The following is a 12939-nucleotide window of genomic DNA, read 5'->3' as shown; positions in this document are numbered from 1 at the left end:
AACAGGTGGAGGCCTGAGACCCACATGTTCCACCTACCTTATGGCGAGATGACCTTGACGTTGCAGGACGTGAAGGCTATTTTAGGCCTTCGCCTGGAGGGACTTTCAGTGACAGGGATAGTTGACAACGATCATTGGAGGGAGCTGGTGGCTCAGTTTACTGGCTTTCTTCCACCGGACGATGATGCTTCTAAGAAAAATAAGTGAGTAATTCAAGCCTATTTAATACTTGCATTGCTTTACAGCTGGCATCGGGTCTTATTTTCTTTGATCAATTACAGGAAAAGTTTCGGTGTTTCGTCGTCCTGGATCACAGAGCGCTTTGAGTACTTGGACCCACAAGCTGAGGAGCCATAGATCGACAAGTTCGCTCGAGTGTGGCTCTAGCACTTTCTTGGTGCTTTCCTCTTCCCAGATGCCTCGGGCAACACCATCAGCTGGATCTTGCTTGACATACTTCGACAGCCGTGGAAGAACATAGCAGGGTACAGCTGGGGCAGCGCAGTCCTGGCACGGACATATCGACAGCTATGCGTTGCCTGCCGTCGAACCTTAGGACATGTGAACCTTGAGGATTGCTCCTACCTACTCCAGGTTTGGTGTTGGGAACAATTGCCCATTGGGAGGCCCCTTAATAATAGTTTTACCGATAAGTACTTCGGTTCATTATATTCTTCCAAACAGTTAGATATGATGAGATTATTGTTGCTAATTCATTATTGTGTTCAATGCAGCGATGGAACGGGCGTGATACACTCCCTATAGCTCTGTATATCTGGACGGAAGCACAGTTAGTTAGAGGGAATACGTGGCGCAAGTACAGGGAGTATACGGACGGTCTCGACGTCTTAACACAGCACCAGGTTACGCTCTCTATACTATCGTAGCAGTGTCTTCTTCGATGTACCTATATCACAATCTAACACAATTACGAAATTTCAGGTGTTTTGGTGTCCTTGGAATTCTCTGGAGCTCCAGGGCTATCTGAGTCCTATCACTGGGGACGAGTCACACGAGTATCGCTGCGACGTCCCTCTTATTTTCTTTCATGTGGTCGAGATTCACTTGCTCATCCGGGTCTGCAGACAGTTTGGAAGAATGACAAGCTGCCCACCACCGCTTTACTCCACCAATCAAGAATTACACGGGTGCGTTATCGATTAATAATAATGCTACAATTCAGAAGAGTGTTTGGTACAACTAACATCGTTTTGTTGCAGGTTTGACCGCAGGAAGAGGTATAAGCCCAAGGATTGACGCGTGACACACAGCTCGTACATCCATTTGTGGCAGACCAGGGTACCACATGCGGTCCTTATGGGTCCTCCACATGACCAGCACACCTTCGACGAGTACCTGCGGTGGCTTCACAGGTCTACGAGGACACATATCAAGCCGCCGTACACTGACGTGGCGATTGACGAGGACTCGGAGGAAGATGTCATCGAAGATGTGTACGACGTTATCACTAGGGAGGACACACAGCTACAAAGAGCCTGGCTTCAAAGATGCGTGGTAAGATACTTGAATGATATAATTTGTTATCCTTTTGGTATTAAGTATGTGTACTAAAACTGTCCAACCACGTTTCTATACCCAGGCGACATAATTGTCAAGGCTGTCCAACGAAGCAGCGTTCCGGCTTCACGAGTCTAGAGGGCAGGGGCCAGACATTCTCGCGGCTTTTGTGGAGGTAAACATAAACTTGTTTGTTTTGAAAATATTTCTTTAGTGTATATGCGTTTGGGTAATGAACTAACTTTAACGTCTATTTATACAGAAGGTGAAGAAGAGCTACAGGAAGCTAGCTCAGAAGTTGAGCTGCATGGACACTCCTTACGAGGAACTGCCACTCCCCACGTGGTCGGGTGGCACGTCTTTAGCCTCTTTGAGGACACCAGCCGGTTCTTCTCAGCCGATGACGTAGGGTGCCACTTTCACGGTGCGTACACCACCACATCATAGCGCTGGAAAGGACCCTATAACCGAGGACGACGAGGAGGATGATGCCGACGACGACGAACCCCCGGGCTTCCGCGGACAGCACGACCAATGGGACGAATGGCCGCAGGACGAGATCGACATGTCTCAGCTAGGTGGTGCCCCGCTTGGCACCCAAGGAGCCTCACAGGTACTACAAAGATAGTTTGTTTCAATACGTAGGCTCCATGAACTAATGATCATAAAGAATTATAAGTAATCATGCGTATCATATACATGTAGGGTACGAGCCGTACGCACCGTCGACGCGACCATACCAACGTTGGCTATACTCCCAATGTGTTGCCAACAAATCTGAAGAGATAGAGACGTCCGAGGGATCCTTACACTCCTAGGTCTTAGTTTGTTAGGTCAAACGAATATTGGCATCCGAAACTTACCGGGTTATTTGATTATGTTATCTCAAACTTATGTCAAAATAATGAATATGTTATGTGGCAGCTTATCAACTTGCTTCTTATTTCGTTTCTTTGAGTCGCGGCAGCACTGTCGGCGAGATTAAGTACCCTGCGTTCGGGAACCGGCAGTCCCGGCGTATCTGGACGCCGGTGGCAATTTTTCGTAATTGATTAGTTAAAATAGTGCATAACCGTATTATGAAAGACGAAAAACTAATCATTGGCTTATCAAATTCTCTATTCGGCCATAAAAAAAACTCAACAAAATACGGGCGCGACGCGTTTCGATTCAACCATCCAGGTAGCCCGGGCGGGCGGCAGGCGCAGCGGCCAGGTGGTGTAGCTGCTCGAGCGATATATTTGGTCCAGCCGCGCCACGCAACAGGGCGCGGCACTGCCGCGCCAAGGTCGGTGGCACGGCAGACCTGCCACGTCATCGGTCCCCCAGGCCGGCCCACGCCACATCAGCCCTCTGCCGCGCCACCATGCATGGCGCGGCACAGGCATTTGGCCATGTCAGGACAATAAAAGTATTAGTTAAAAAAAACCGATAATATTAGATTTAAAATTATATTTAAAAAGAGTTAAAATTAAAAAAAAAATCCTAGCTAGCTGCTGGGGCTCTGAACAAGAACGACGTCACCACATCCTGCCATGGAAGCCGTCGGTGGGAGTACGTTCATATTGATTGATTGAATTCGTTCCCTTCCCCCGATCAATCATGCATTCTGCGAATGAATTATTGAATGTGTGTCGCCCGGCCGGCCCCCATCGTTCAAAACTGCAGCAGATCCGTTAACCGTTTCTTTCACTCTTTTTTTCCTCAATAGCAGTGTGACGTCCAATCCAATATAGGCTCTGTTCGGCTTACCTTATATTCGATTTGTTCTGGTTTTTTTTAGTCAGAACAGTTTTTTTCTCTCACATCAATTTAGCTGGAACATTATTTTTCAGTCAAATTTTAAACCAGCGAACGAGGCCATAATAACCGTCCACGGAATGAAAGAAGAGAAGAGAAGAGCTGAGACCCGGCCCCATCAGTGGAGATCTCGTGTCATGCATGTCTCCGGCTAATTCCTCGCGATTATTTTTCAAGGAATGATGATTACGTACCAAGTGTGTGATGGTCCCGATGGATCGATCAAGTTGCAAAATCGTGTACAATCGTGCTGCATCCATGATGAGGTATAGCTAGTCGATCGAGTTGCATGCATGTACGGCAGAATTGGCACCGACAGTACTAATCCGTAGTTTATAGTCAATACGCATATACTTTCTCCGGCGCAACCTGCTGTTTACAGGTGCCAAACATTAGTACTTCTTCAGGCGTACTCCTGCCTACTTAGCCCCTCTGCTTCGTTCTTCCTCAAGCAAGCCATGCATGGTCGTGGAGATGGAGATTATCTCTGTGTTTGTTCTGTTTTTGTTGCATAGGCAGGCCGCGGAGTTGGAACGGATGAGCTCAGTCATCATCAGATAAAAAATCACGGTCTCTCCTGGATTTTTATCTAGTTTACGTGCAGCGCTCTACTCTGTGACTTGTACTTATCAACTATAATCTACAGTATTTTTCTCTCATAAAAAAAAACATTTTTAGCCAGCTTATCAGCCGAACAGCCGTAACCTGTGAGCGCGAGATCCCTCTCGTCACTTGCTGGTGGAGCTGTAACAGAACAGTAGTCAGCATATGCATGTGCATGATTAAATTATGCCAGTACTAGTGCACTACTCTAGTAGCACTAAGAACACTCCGGAAGACCCAGCCATGTTCCCATGACACTGATAAATTAGGAGTACACCTTCTATCAAAAAAAAAAAAAGGAGTACACCTACAGGATGATTGTTTCTGTAGTGAAGTACTAGTACTACTAAGTACGTTGTCGATGCATGATTGGCGTGACAGTGCGATGATTAGAGAGAATAACGAAGATGGTAAAAACCCTTCCCCTGAATCCCTGATACTCCTACAAAACATCCACCCTATTCATTTGTTGGTTTCAGTCAACCTAAACCAGCCAGCCAACAATATTTTCCTCTCACAACAAACCAGCATCAGCCAGTCCAAACCAGCTCAGAAACCAACCAGCGAACAGGCCGATCATATACTAAAGGACCGTACCTTTCTTGTTTCCCGTGGGTGTTTTTGTTTGGCATATCATCGAGGTCCTAAAGTATTTTCTTATTCCAAAGCAAAGCAGACAGGGATCGGGTATTTTACATGAACATACCTCAGTCTAGAAAATAATGTTCTACAATTGCCTATTTTACACGACACACCGCCCGGGATCGGATATTGAGCGTACGTTGTGCTTGTGCTATTCTAGCTGCCATGCAAGTCCCAACACAAGATCGTACGTAGGAGCTGCCAACTACCATGCAGCTCGGTTCGGCTTATACGATCGTGGATTATAAACTGCAACAGTATTTTTTCTCACACTAAACCAGTCAGCAGTACTTTTGGCTTATAATTCATGATCGTTTCAGCCGAAACGAACATGCTGTTCACTGTGTTACTCAACCATAGCACCAAGTGTTACTCGACAAGCTCTTCACTGTGATGCACTTCATTTTAGCATTTGAGATTGTTTTACAACGGTGAAATTTTGAATGAAGTCTTTTTTTAGTTTGTAAATTCTCCATTTACTATCTTTTCATGTGTACTTTTGCATATCCTGTAAAAGAATTCTAGAGTACCAAAGCTTGTGGAACTTGTTAAATTAAGACCATCTTGCTATGATGCATTAGGAAACGTTAACATTTTATTATATTTTGGCGATCGTATTATTTGAGTTAAGAACCACCAACAGACACATGCTAATTTTGGAGTACCTTTTGTACTTGCGGCTAGATTAGTTGGAAGCGGGTTATATAACTTGTGTTTTTTATTGGCTTATTTGTATATGGGATCAATTATATGTTGTTAACTATCTATTGCACATTATTATATTGCACGGTTTGAAGTATTTATATGCGGTTCGATTCATTTGGTCTAAAACTATTGAACCAGCTCTTTAACCGGTTCTTTATGGCTGGACCAATGAGCCAGTGAAACGATAACATCATCAGTTCAATGTCGGATCAGGTCCTAATAACTATTGGTTAAATAGCCATGCTATTTTTTTCTAGAATAAACCCACGGAAGATGGAGAGGGGGAGATGTGAAAACAGGAAAAATCATGTGACAAAGAGGGCACGAAAGTCCAAGCAAAAAAATAGCTTCACCCAAGTATCGCCGTCTCAACAGTCTTGAAGATGAGAAAAAAAATATATTCTTTTTACTGCTCATATATATATGTACACATCTCCTAGAGTTCAGTTGCCTGAGCTCTCAGGCGACGAGTTCAGGACACGATCTACTACTTTGCTGCTGAGCTGACGAAAGGAAGAACAAAGGCTATCACCGTTTGACCATCACACGTCGCCTGAACTTTTTGGAGAAATCAGGCGCCTGTTTAATAGCAATTCCCATTTCTGTATGTATTGAGGTGTATATCATTTGCACTAACTAATCACCTCAACAAGCTTATTACCACCCAAAGCCCCAAGAAACACAACAATGGACAAATGCTGCATAAAAAAGAACTAACAAACATCTAAACCTTGTACGCTGCTTGCTGTCATGCTTCATGATGATGCCCTCCGATCCACTATTGCCCCTCACCTGGTCACTTGGCATAAGCCATCCGATCGAAAAGTGAAAAAAAAAGAGAGAGAGAATATATGATTTGTTCTAGCTTCTTTCCCTGTCATATCATACATTTGGTCGATTTCTGCTTGCTACATACACCGACATAACCCGAAAAGGAAGAAGAAGAAAAAAGGAGTAGAGTAAGAGGAGGATGAATGAACACATGCACGCACGGCGAGTCGGCGACGCTTAGTTGTCGCCGCCGCCGTTGGCCTTGGCCTTGGCCTTCCTGAGGTGCGCGATGGCCTTCTTCAGCGTCGGCCGGAACCTCTTCATGTCCAGCCGCACGTCCTGCTTGTCGAGGTAGGCGTCCTTGAGGGACTCCCAGCCCTTGCTCTTGATCCCGTTGGGGTCCGTGAAGATGGGGTGGTCGCGCGGGTACTGGTCGATCAGCGTGCTCTCCTCCGGCGTGATCCGGTACTCGAGGTAGCGCAGCCCCATGTCCCTGGAGGGGCCGCGGAAGTAGCCCGCCACGAACTCCAGCCCGCCCAGCGGCACCACTTGGATGACCACCCCGCCCGTTGGCACGAACACCATGTTGGTCAGCCCGGCGCCGTGCACGCCCATGATGGCGTCGCAGCTGTTGGCCAGCTCCGCGAAGGGCGCCACCTCGTGCGTCCCCTCCGACACCACCACCTCGAACCCGAGCCTCTCCGCGCCGCGCACGATCTCCTCCGTGTTCACGAACCGCCGCGTCCGCGCGCGCGCGATCAGCAGCAGCCTCGGGCGCTTCGTCGGGTCGGCGGCCGCGACGTCGCGCGGGAGCCCGTAGGTGCTGCGCATGAACTTGGTGAAGTCCAGCATGGAGTAGCCGTTGGGCGCGCGGCGCGGGTCGATGCTGAAGTCGTCGTGGCTGGTGAGCCCCACCTGGACGTGCCGGAAGCAGTGCACGCGCGGGTCCTTGTCCAGGTCGACCACCTCGTAGTTGGAGATGGCCTTGAACACCGGCGAGAACTTGCCCACCCACCACGCCTGGAGGTTCGTCACCAGCAGCCGCACCTCGCCGGAGTACTGTCGTGCCGTCAGGAACAGCGGCAGGATCACGTCAGTGAACGCGTGGAAGTAGTTGCCCGTGTACCCGCGGTCCGAGAACACCAGCGCCGGCACGTCGTATCGGTCCGTGCACGCCGGCGCCTCGCCGGACACCGACTGTACAGTCACCACGCGGACGACGTGCATCGCGTTCGGGTCCGCCTTGCGCGGGTACGGCTTGATGCGCCACGACTCCGCGCGGAAGGTGCGATCGTCCGCACCCCGCGGCGCCACCAGCGTGACGCTGGCGTTGGTGCCCAGCACGCGGACGTCGCCGTCGAGCTCGCACCAGTCGATGCGGCGGTTCGAGGTGATGTCGCACAGCGGCTTCCACTCCCGCGCCGGCGTCTCCGAATCTGTGCAACCATTAAAAAAATCAGTCAAGCACGTTGCTTGTCAGCTAATCATGGAATGACCGGCTGGACAAGAAAAGGAACTCCAAAAGAGTGTTTTTTTTTTCAATAGCAGCAAAAAGAGCTTGACGGAGAATGAACAAGGTTCATGGTAGACCACCGTCCACCGGACCCTAGGGAATTATGATCGCACGAGAGGCCTAGAAATGGGGCAATCCATCAGCTATTGGAACGGGATGATGCTGCCTACTAGTACGTTGCTCTCATCTCAAGAAAGGCGAAGAAGATGAGACATAGCGGCACGGACATACGTAGGGGATAGAGTGTGTAATCAAAAGCAGTGGTCCAAGAGCAGCAACAGCATCGGGCCCTGCGTTGAGATAGAAGGCTGCAAAAAAATGCGCGTGGGGAAGAACACTACGACTGGTAGTCTGACCAATATGCATTTTGCAACGACATGCGTAAGGGCAGTTGCATTGAAGATAGTTTCTATTCTTATTAAATGACTTGTGGCGTAGATAAAATGCTGACATAGCAGCGTAATTAATGAAAAAAGAGAGCAAAAATCATAGAAATGATTTCTTCATAAAGAAATCAGGTTCACTCTTGACACAAAGCATTAAGAAACTATGAAATCGCCATTGGAGATAAACCATCAGTTTCTAGGAGCTCGTGTCGCATTTCCATTGGAGAAAGAAGATAGAGTTGGAAGAGAGAAAAAGAAAATAATTATTATTACTCATAGAAATCATAAATTGAAAAGCAGTATTTTTTTTTATGCGATATTCTATGTTATAAAAACTATTAATTTCTTTTATTGGGAAAGCCCTGGGATCCTGAAGAATTGCAAGGACGGTCTTTTCTCTTCTCCGTGTCTCACACTGGTTGGGTTAGCTAGCTGCTTATGGAATAATTTGACAGGAGAGAAAACATCTTTTTACCACAAAGAAGAGAAGAATCAGGGAGGATACCTGCTTGCTTAACCTCTGGAATCGCTGGAATATGCTGATCAGCAGGAGCTTTGAGCTCTTGCGTACCAGGAGGAATCTGCTGCGGGGGAGAAGGGAGGATGGCAGGGTCAGAGTGAACCACAGAGGGCGAGCTGCCATTGCTGCTGCTTGTGGTGATGGCGGCGGTGGCGGAGTCTTTGCTCCTCTTGGAAGGATTGGCAACAGCATCCTGTACCTGCAGCTCCTCGTCCTCAAGACCACCTGACCAAGAACACAGCAGCTCGTTAAAATCCTGCATTTCCCCTTCCTTCCCCAAAGACGGAAACAAACAAACAAACAAAAGAGCGAGCAAAGCATTTATTTTGCTTGAATGAGTATATACTAATACCAGTAATAAGTTAGCAGTTGGAGGATGAGTGATTGCTTTCTCACCTGATTCTTGCGTGCTGTTCGCGGCTTCCTCTGACGACACGGGAGGAAGAAGACCGGCAGCGGGGGCGTCATCGTCCTTGGCAGGAACCGCCTCGCCCTTGCCACCCGCTGCGGCAGGATTCGCCGCCGCGGAAGATGCATCACCGCTGTCCCCCACAAAAGTCTCGTCTCTCCTCGTGTCCTCCAGCGGCGCATTGCGGCCGGAATCTGACGAGAGGGCAAAAGAACCTAGCGATTAGGGGGGGGTGGGAGGAGAATGGGGAAAAAACAAGTCTTTTTTATCGGATTTTGGGCTTTGCGTGCAGCGGTGCAGGACGGTGGGAGTACGGGGGGCACATGAGGCCGGACAGGTTGACCCCCACCCCCACGGAAGGGCAAGCACGGCCACTCAATCTCGAAACAACAGGCGATGCCTTGCCGGTGGAGTTTACCTGGCGCCGAAGAGGAAGCCTTGCCGTCGACTTTGTCGAGCACCTCGGCCTTGCTCCCCTCCTCGGACATGGACAGCGCGTCCGGGTCCTGCACGCCCAAATCTGAACGGAAAGAAGGTCGTCAGGTCAGGTCAGGTCGTGGATTGATTGGTACAGTAACCTCGTTACGGATGATGGGATCAGTTAATGTGAGTAGGGAGTTCGTCCTGTACTTGGAGGAGATCCCAGGGATTAGCTGACGGCTCACCTAATCGCTGCTTAGAGTTGGAGGTGTCGGCGGCGGCGCCCACCAGCGAGCCGATCCCAGCCGCATTGCTGGAAATGGGGCTGACTGCTCGAGCAAACATTATTCACAAACATCCAAGGAGTTAGCAGCAGCAGCCATGGATTGCAACCGGGGGATGGGACGGAGGGATAGATGGAACCCGCTGCGGAGGCTTACTCATGGCGATGTGGATGGCGTCGAACTTGGCGGTGGAGAAGTAGGCGCAGGTGACGAGGAGGAAGCCCGCGACGAGGCCGAGCCCGAACTTGCGGGGCTCCACGCGGCTGAAGCTCTTGACCAGCTTGCCGCCGTCCTGGTGGGCGGCATAGCTGTACGGCAGCTTCCCGCCGCCGCCGTCCATCCCCATGCTCACCTCCTATGCCCCTGCCCCGGCCCCTTCAACCACCAGAGCAGCAGCAGAGTAGCAGAGCCTCCCTCTCTCGTGAGCACGCGGCACGGCACCTGCTGGCAGCTGCCTAGCGCCACACAGGCAAAAGCCCCACGCCAAAGCGTCGGAGCTAACGCGGCGAGGCGGTGCGCAATAACTTGCGCTCGTGAGCAGTGAGCTGGGGGCGGGGCGTGGATGGATGAACGAGTGAATACGGCAAGGCGAGGAAGAGGTGGGAGGGGGAGAAGAGAGGGGTGGCGTCCGTTTCGTCCGTCTCTCCCCACCTCGCCACCTCCATTTATTCCTCTCCATAAACTCTGCCCCCGCCTCGCCTGTTAACAGTAGATCGCCATCACTCGTATTTTACTTCTTGTGTTTTCGGGAACACCATTTTCCTGCCCTGCCAAAAATAAAGAACGCACGCAGCTGGAGCTTTCCGAGAGAACAAAAAAAGTATATATAGCATTAAAAAATGGAGATTTTTTTTGAGAAACATTAAAAAATGGAGATGGCTGACCAGCGTAACGTGCGGGGAAAAAATGGGCCGCTGGGTGCCTGCACCGGATCGGGCCCGTGTAACGCTGCAGACAGACAGACAGGCTCGCTGACACGCAGTGCATTATTGACGGCTCAAGTAGCCGCCGCGGGCGGCCGGCGACGAGTAGGCGCTGTTCGTTTGGGCTGGCCTCGCTTAAAAATAGGGTGGGTCCGTTTGGTTAAGTGAAAAATATTATTTATTGATTGATAAGCTATGATTTATAAGCCAAATACGACCAAACCATGGATGAGGTCGAGCATCGGTGGTTCGTGAACGATTTAGGGGCCTTGTTGTAATTTTTTTTCTTTTTTAGGCCCTTTGTGAAGTTAGGTTAGGACGGTTGTCTCTGTATCCTTTACGTACATGTCTGGGTGTATATTTTTCTTATTTAGAAATACAGATGCGTATTATTAAAAAAAAAGTAGCCGCCGTGGGATCCATGGAGAACGGAGGGGCCAAAGCTCCACAACCGACAGTGCACGGCCGCATGGTTCCATGCGATGCGATGCGAGATTGGGAATCTCTCTTGGAGCCGCCTTGGAGTGGAGGTGATCTCAGTGTGAAGATCTATCGTCTCACTGCACGAACGAACGAATCATTCGGCCTTTTCGTTTGTTGGTTTCAGTCAGAGCTTATCAGTCATGGTACAGTGTTTTTCTCTCACCACACACCAGCATCAGTCGGACTTATCAGCTCAGAAATGAACCAGCGAATCGTTACAACGTGCTCGGTGGTACACGGCCGTCAAGCACTCGGCACATGCACTGCACTGAGAATCTGAGACGATCTCCTCGCGTTGGTACAGGAAATCCTCTCGTCGTGGCCCTGAATCCCTGATGGCCTGGTGATGTAGTGAGAAGGCAGAAGTGTGTGTGGACGAACAAGCTGAATTTTTTACTTTTTTGCCCTTTTTTGAAAGTTTCTCTCAAATAGACCCCTGACGAAAAGAATTCCAGAAATGGACCCTTGGCTCGGCGCCAGAGTGAGTGGCGCCGAGCTCGGCGCCACGGTGACTGGCGCCGAGCTCCTGGCCACGGGCAAACGGCCTACAAGGGGCTCGGCGCCAGAGTGGATGGCGCCGAGCTCAGCGCCGTAGATCTTGGCGCCGAGCTCGGCGCCACTCACTCTGGCGCCGAGCTACCTGCATTTAACCCTCGCCCAGCCTTCTTCCCTGAGCGTTCTTCCTCTTCTTTCTCCTCGGGTTTTTTTTCTCGCCACTTCATCCTACCTCACGAATCAACATATTGGACCTTGAAAACCTTAATTTGATCCGTAGATCTTCGAGAGCAAGGTATACTCGCTCACCTCCTTGTTTTTCTCGTATAGATTCGGTACATATTAGTCGGATTTTTTAACCTAAGAATCGTCATCACTTAGGGTTTCATTGTATCCCTCAATATATGTATTATACAACCGTAGGTTCATTTCAAGGCGTGAAAAATGCTAGCAAACCAAGCCGCATGTAGTTATGTTATGGATTTATTGTTGTGGATGAAATGAGAAACCCTAGGTTTAGGGTATAATGTTAACTGCTTTTGGTTCTTATAACAAAATTGATTGTATTGTAGTTATGGTTCTCATTGATATTTTGTTGTGATGTTTTTATTTATGTTTGCTAAATTACATCCTATTTGTTAGATGCAAGAAATGTTTCAGGAGGAGTTTTGGCGAAAACGGGGTCGTCCTCGCGAATTATACCCCGACGCGTCTAGCAAAGATACCCCTGTTCCCCCTGACCTTCCTGTCCCTAACTGTGATTGTGGTTTCCCGGCCCATGTTTTTCAATCGAAACATCCGAACACAGCCGCGCGTTGCTTCTACACATGTAGTCGGTTTAATGTAAGAAATTGTTTGTACTATCCTTTTTCTTTATTTGTTTAAATATGGTACTAATATATTATTGGAATCTCGTTGTGTAGGACCATGAGAGGTGCTTTTTCTTTCAGTGGATCGATGGTGCAGAAAGTTTGATCCTAGGTACCTCTTTTTCGACGATTGGTTTAGAGGGAGACATCCACGTGAGCACTTCAAGCGGTGGGTTCCACCCCCCCTAACCCTCCGGCAATGATGGCTAAGGAGAAGCACCTAGCCACCGTTAGACGACTCGAGGAACCTCCTCTGTGCGATTGCGGAGATCGAGCTGTGATAAACCCTGAGAATACGTTGAAGTTTGTGTGTCCAAACAAGCATGAAGTAAGTGCAAAGTGTATGTGTTAAAATCTTGAGCTATATGTGTTTATGTACTGATGTCTCATTATTTAGGTGTATTCAATGGCGAAGTGTCATTTCAAGGAGTGGTTGTATGGTCCTAAGAACCAATGGGCGGAAGAACCGCGGAGGGTTAAGGAAAAGAAGAAAGAACGTGTAATCTACAAAGCACCTCCTGTCATGTGCGATTGTGGTGTAAAATCCAACTATGGCCTAGTCCCTTTGGAGCTTGGAATAGGTCATTATTGTGGCCAT

At 49.0% G+C, this 12939-nt stretch overlaps 1 protein-coding gene across 1 annotated transcript; it reads right to left on the bottom strand.

Moving 5' to 3' along the window:
* Window positions 1–5850: 5850 nt before the first annotated feature.
* Window positions 5851–10239, bottom strand: LOC136461879 (beta-1,2-xylosyltransferase XYXT1-like). The gene is made up of 7 exons (XM_066461233.1): window positions 9957–10239; window positions 9728–9926; window positions 9533–9616; window positions 9286–9387; window positions 8855–9061; window positions 8444–8683; window positions 5851–7475 (listed from the first exon to the last, which is right to left on the bottom strand). The coding sequence occupies exons 2-7, from the start codon at window positions 9915–9917 to the stop codon at window positions 6277–6279; spliced, it is 2022 nt and encodes a 673-aa protein (XP_066317330.1). The 5' UTR covers window positions 9918–9926; window positions 9957–10239; the 3' UTR covers window positions 5851–6276.
* Window positions 10240–12939: the final 2700 nt, after the last annotated feature.

The sequence above is a fragment of the Miscanthus floridulus genome, chromosome 6, assembly GCF_019320115.1.
Source record: "Miscanthus floridulus cultivar M001 chromosome 6, ASM1932011v1, whole genome shotgun sequence".
Taxonomy (NCBI): domain Eukaryota; kingdom Viridiplantae; phylum Streptophyta; class Magnoliopsida; order Poales; family Poaceae; genus Miscanthus; species Miscanthus floridulus.
This window is presented reverse-complemented; position numbering and strand designations above follow the sequence as displayed.

What these genes read in the sequence shown, in the direction of transcription:
- LOC136461879 (XM_066461233.1), bottom strand. Translation starts at nt 9,917, where the DNA reads ATGGGGATGGACGGCGGCGGCGGGAAGCTGCCGTACAGCTATGCCGCC. An exon ending in CAACTCTAAGCAGCGATTAG is followed by an intron (nt 9,388 to 9,532) that starts GTGAGCCGTCAG and finishes CTTTCCGTTCAG; the next exon opens with ATTTGGGCGTGCAGGACCCG. An exon ending in GAACAGCACGCAAGAATCAG is followed by an intron (nt 8,684 to 8,854) that starts GTGAGAAAGCAA and finishes GTTCTTGGTCAG; the next exon opens with GTGGTCTTGAGGACGAGGAG.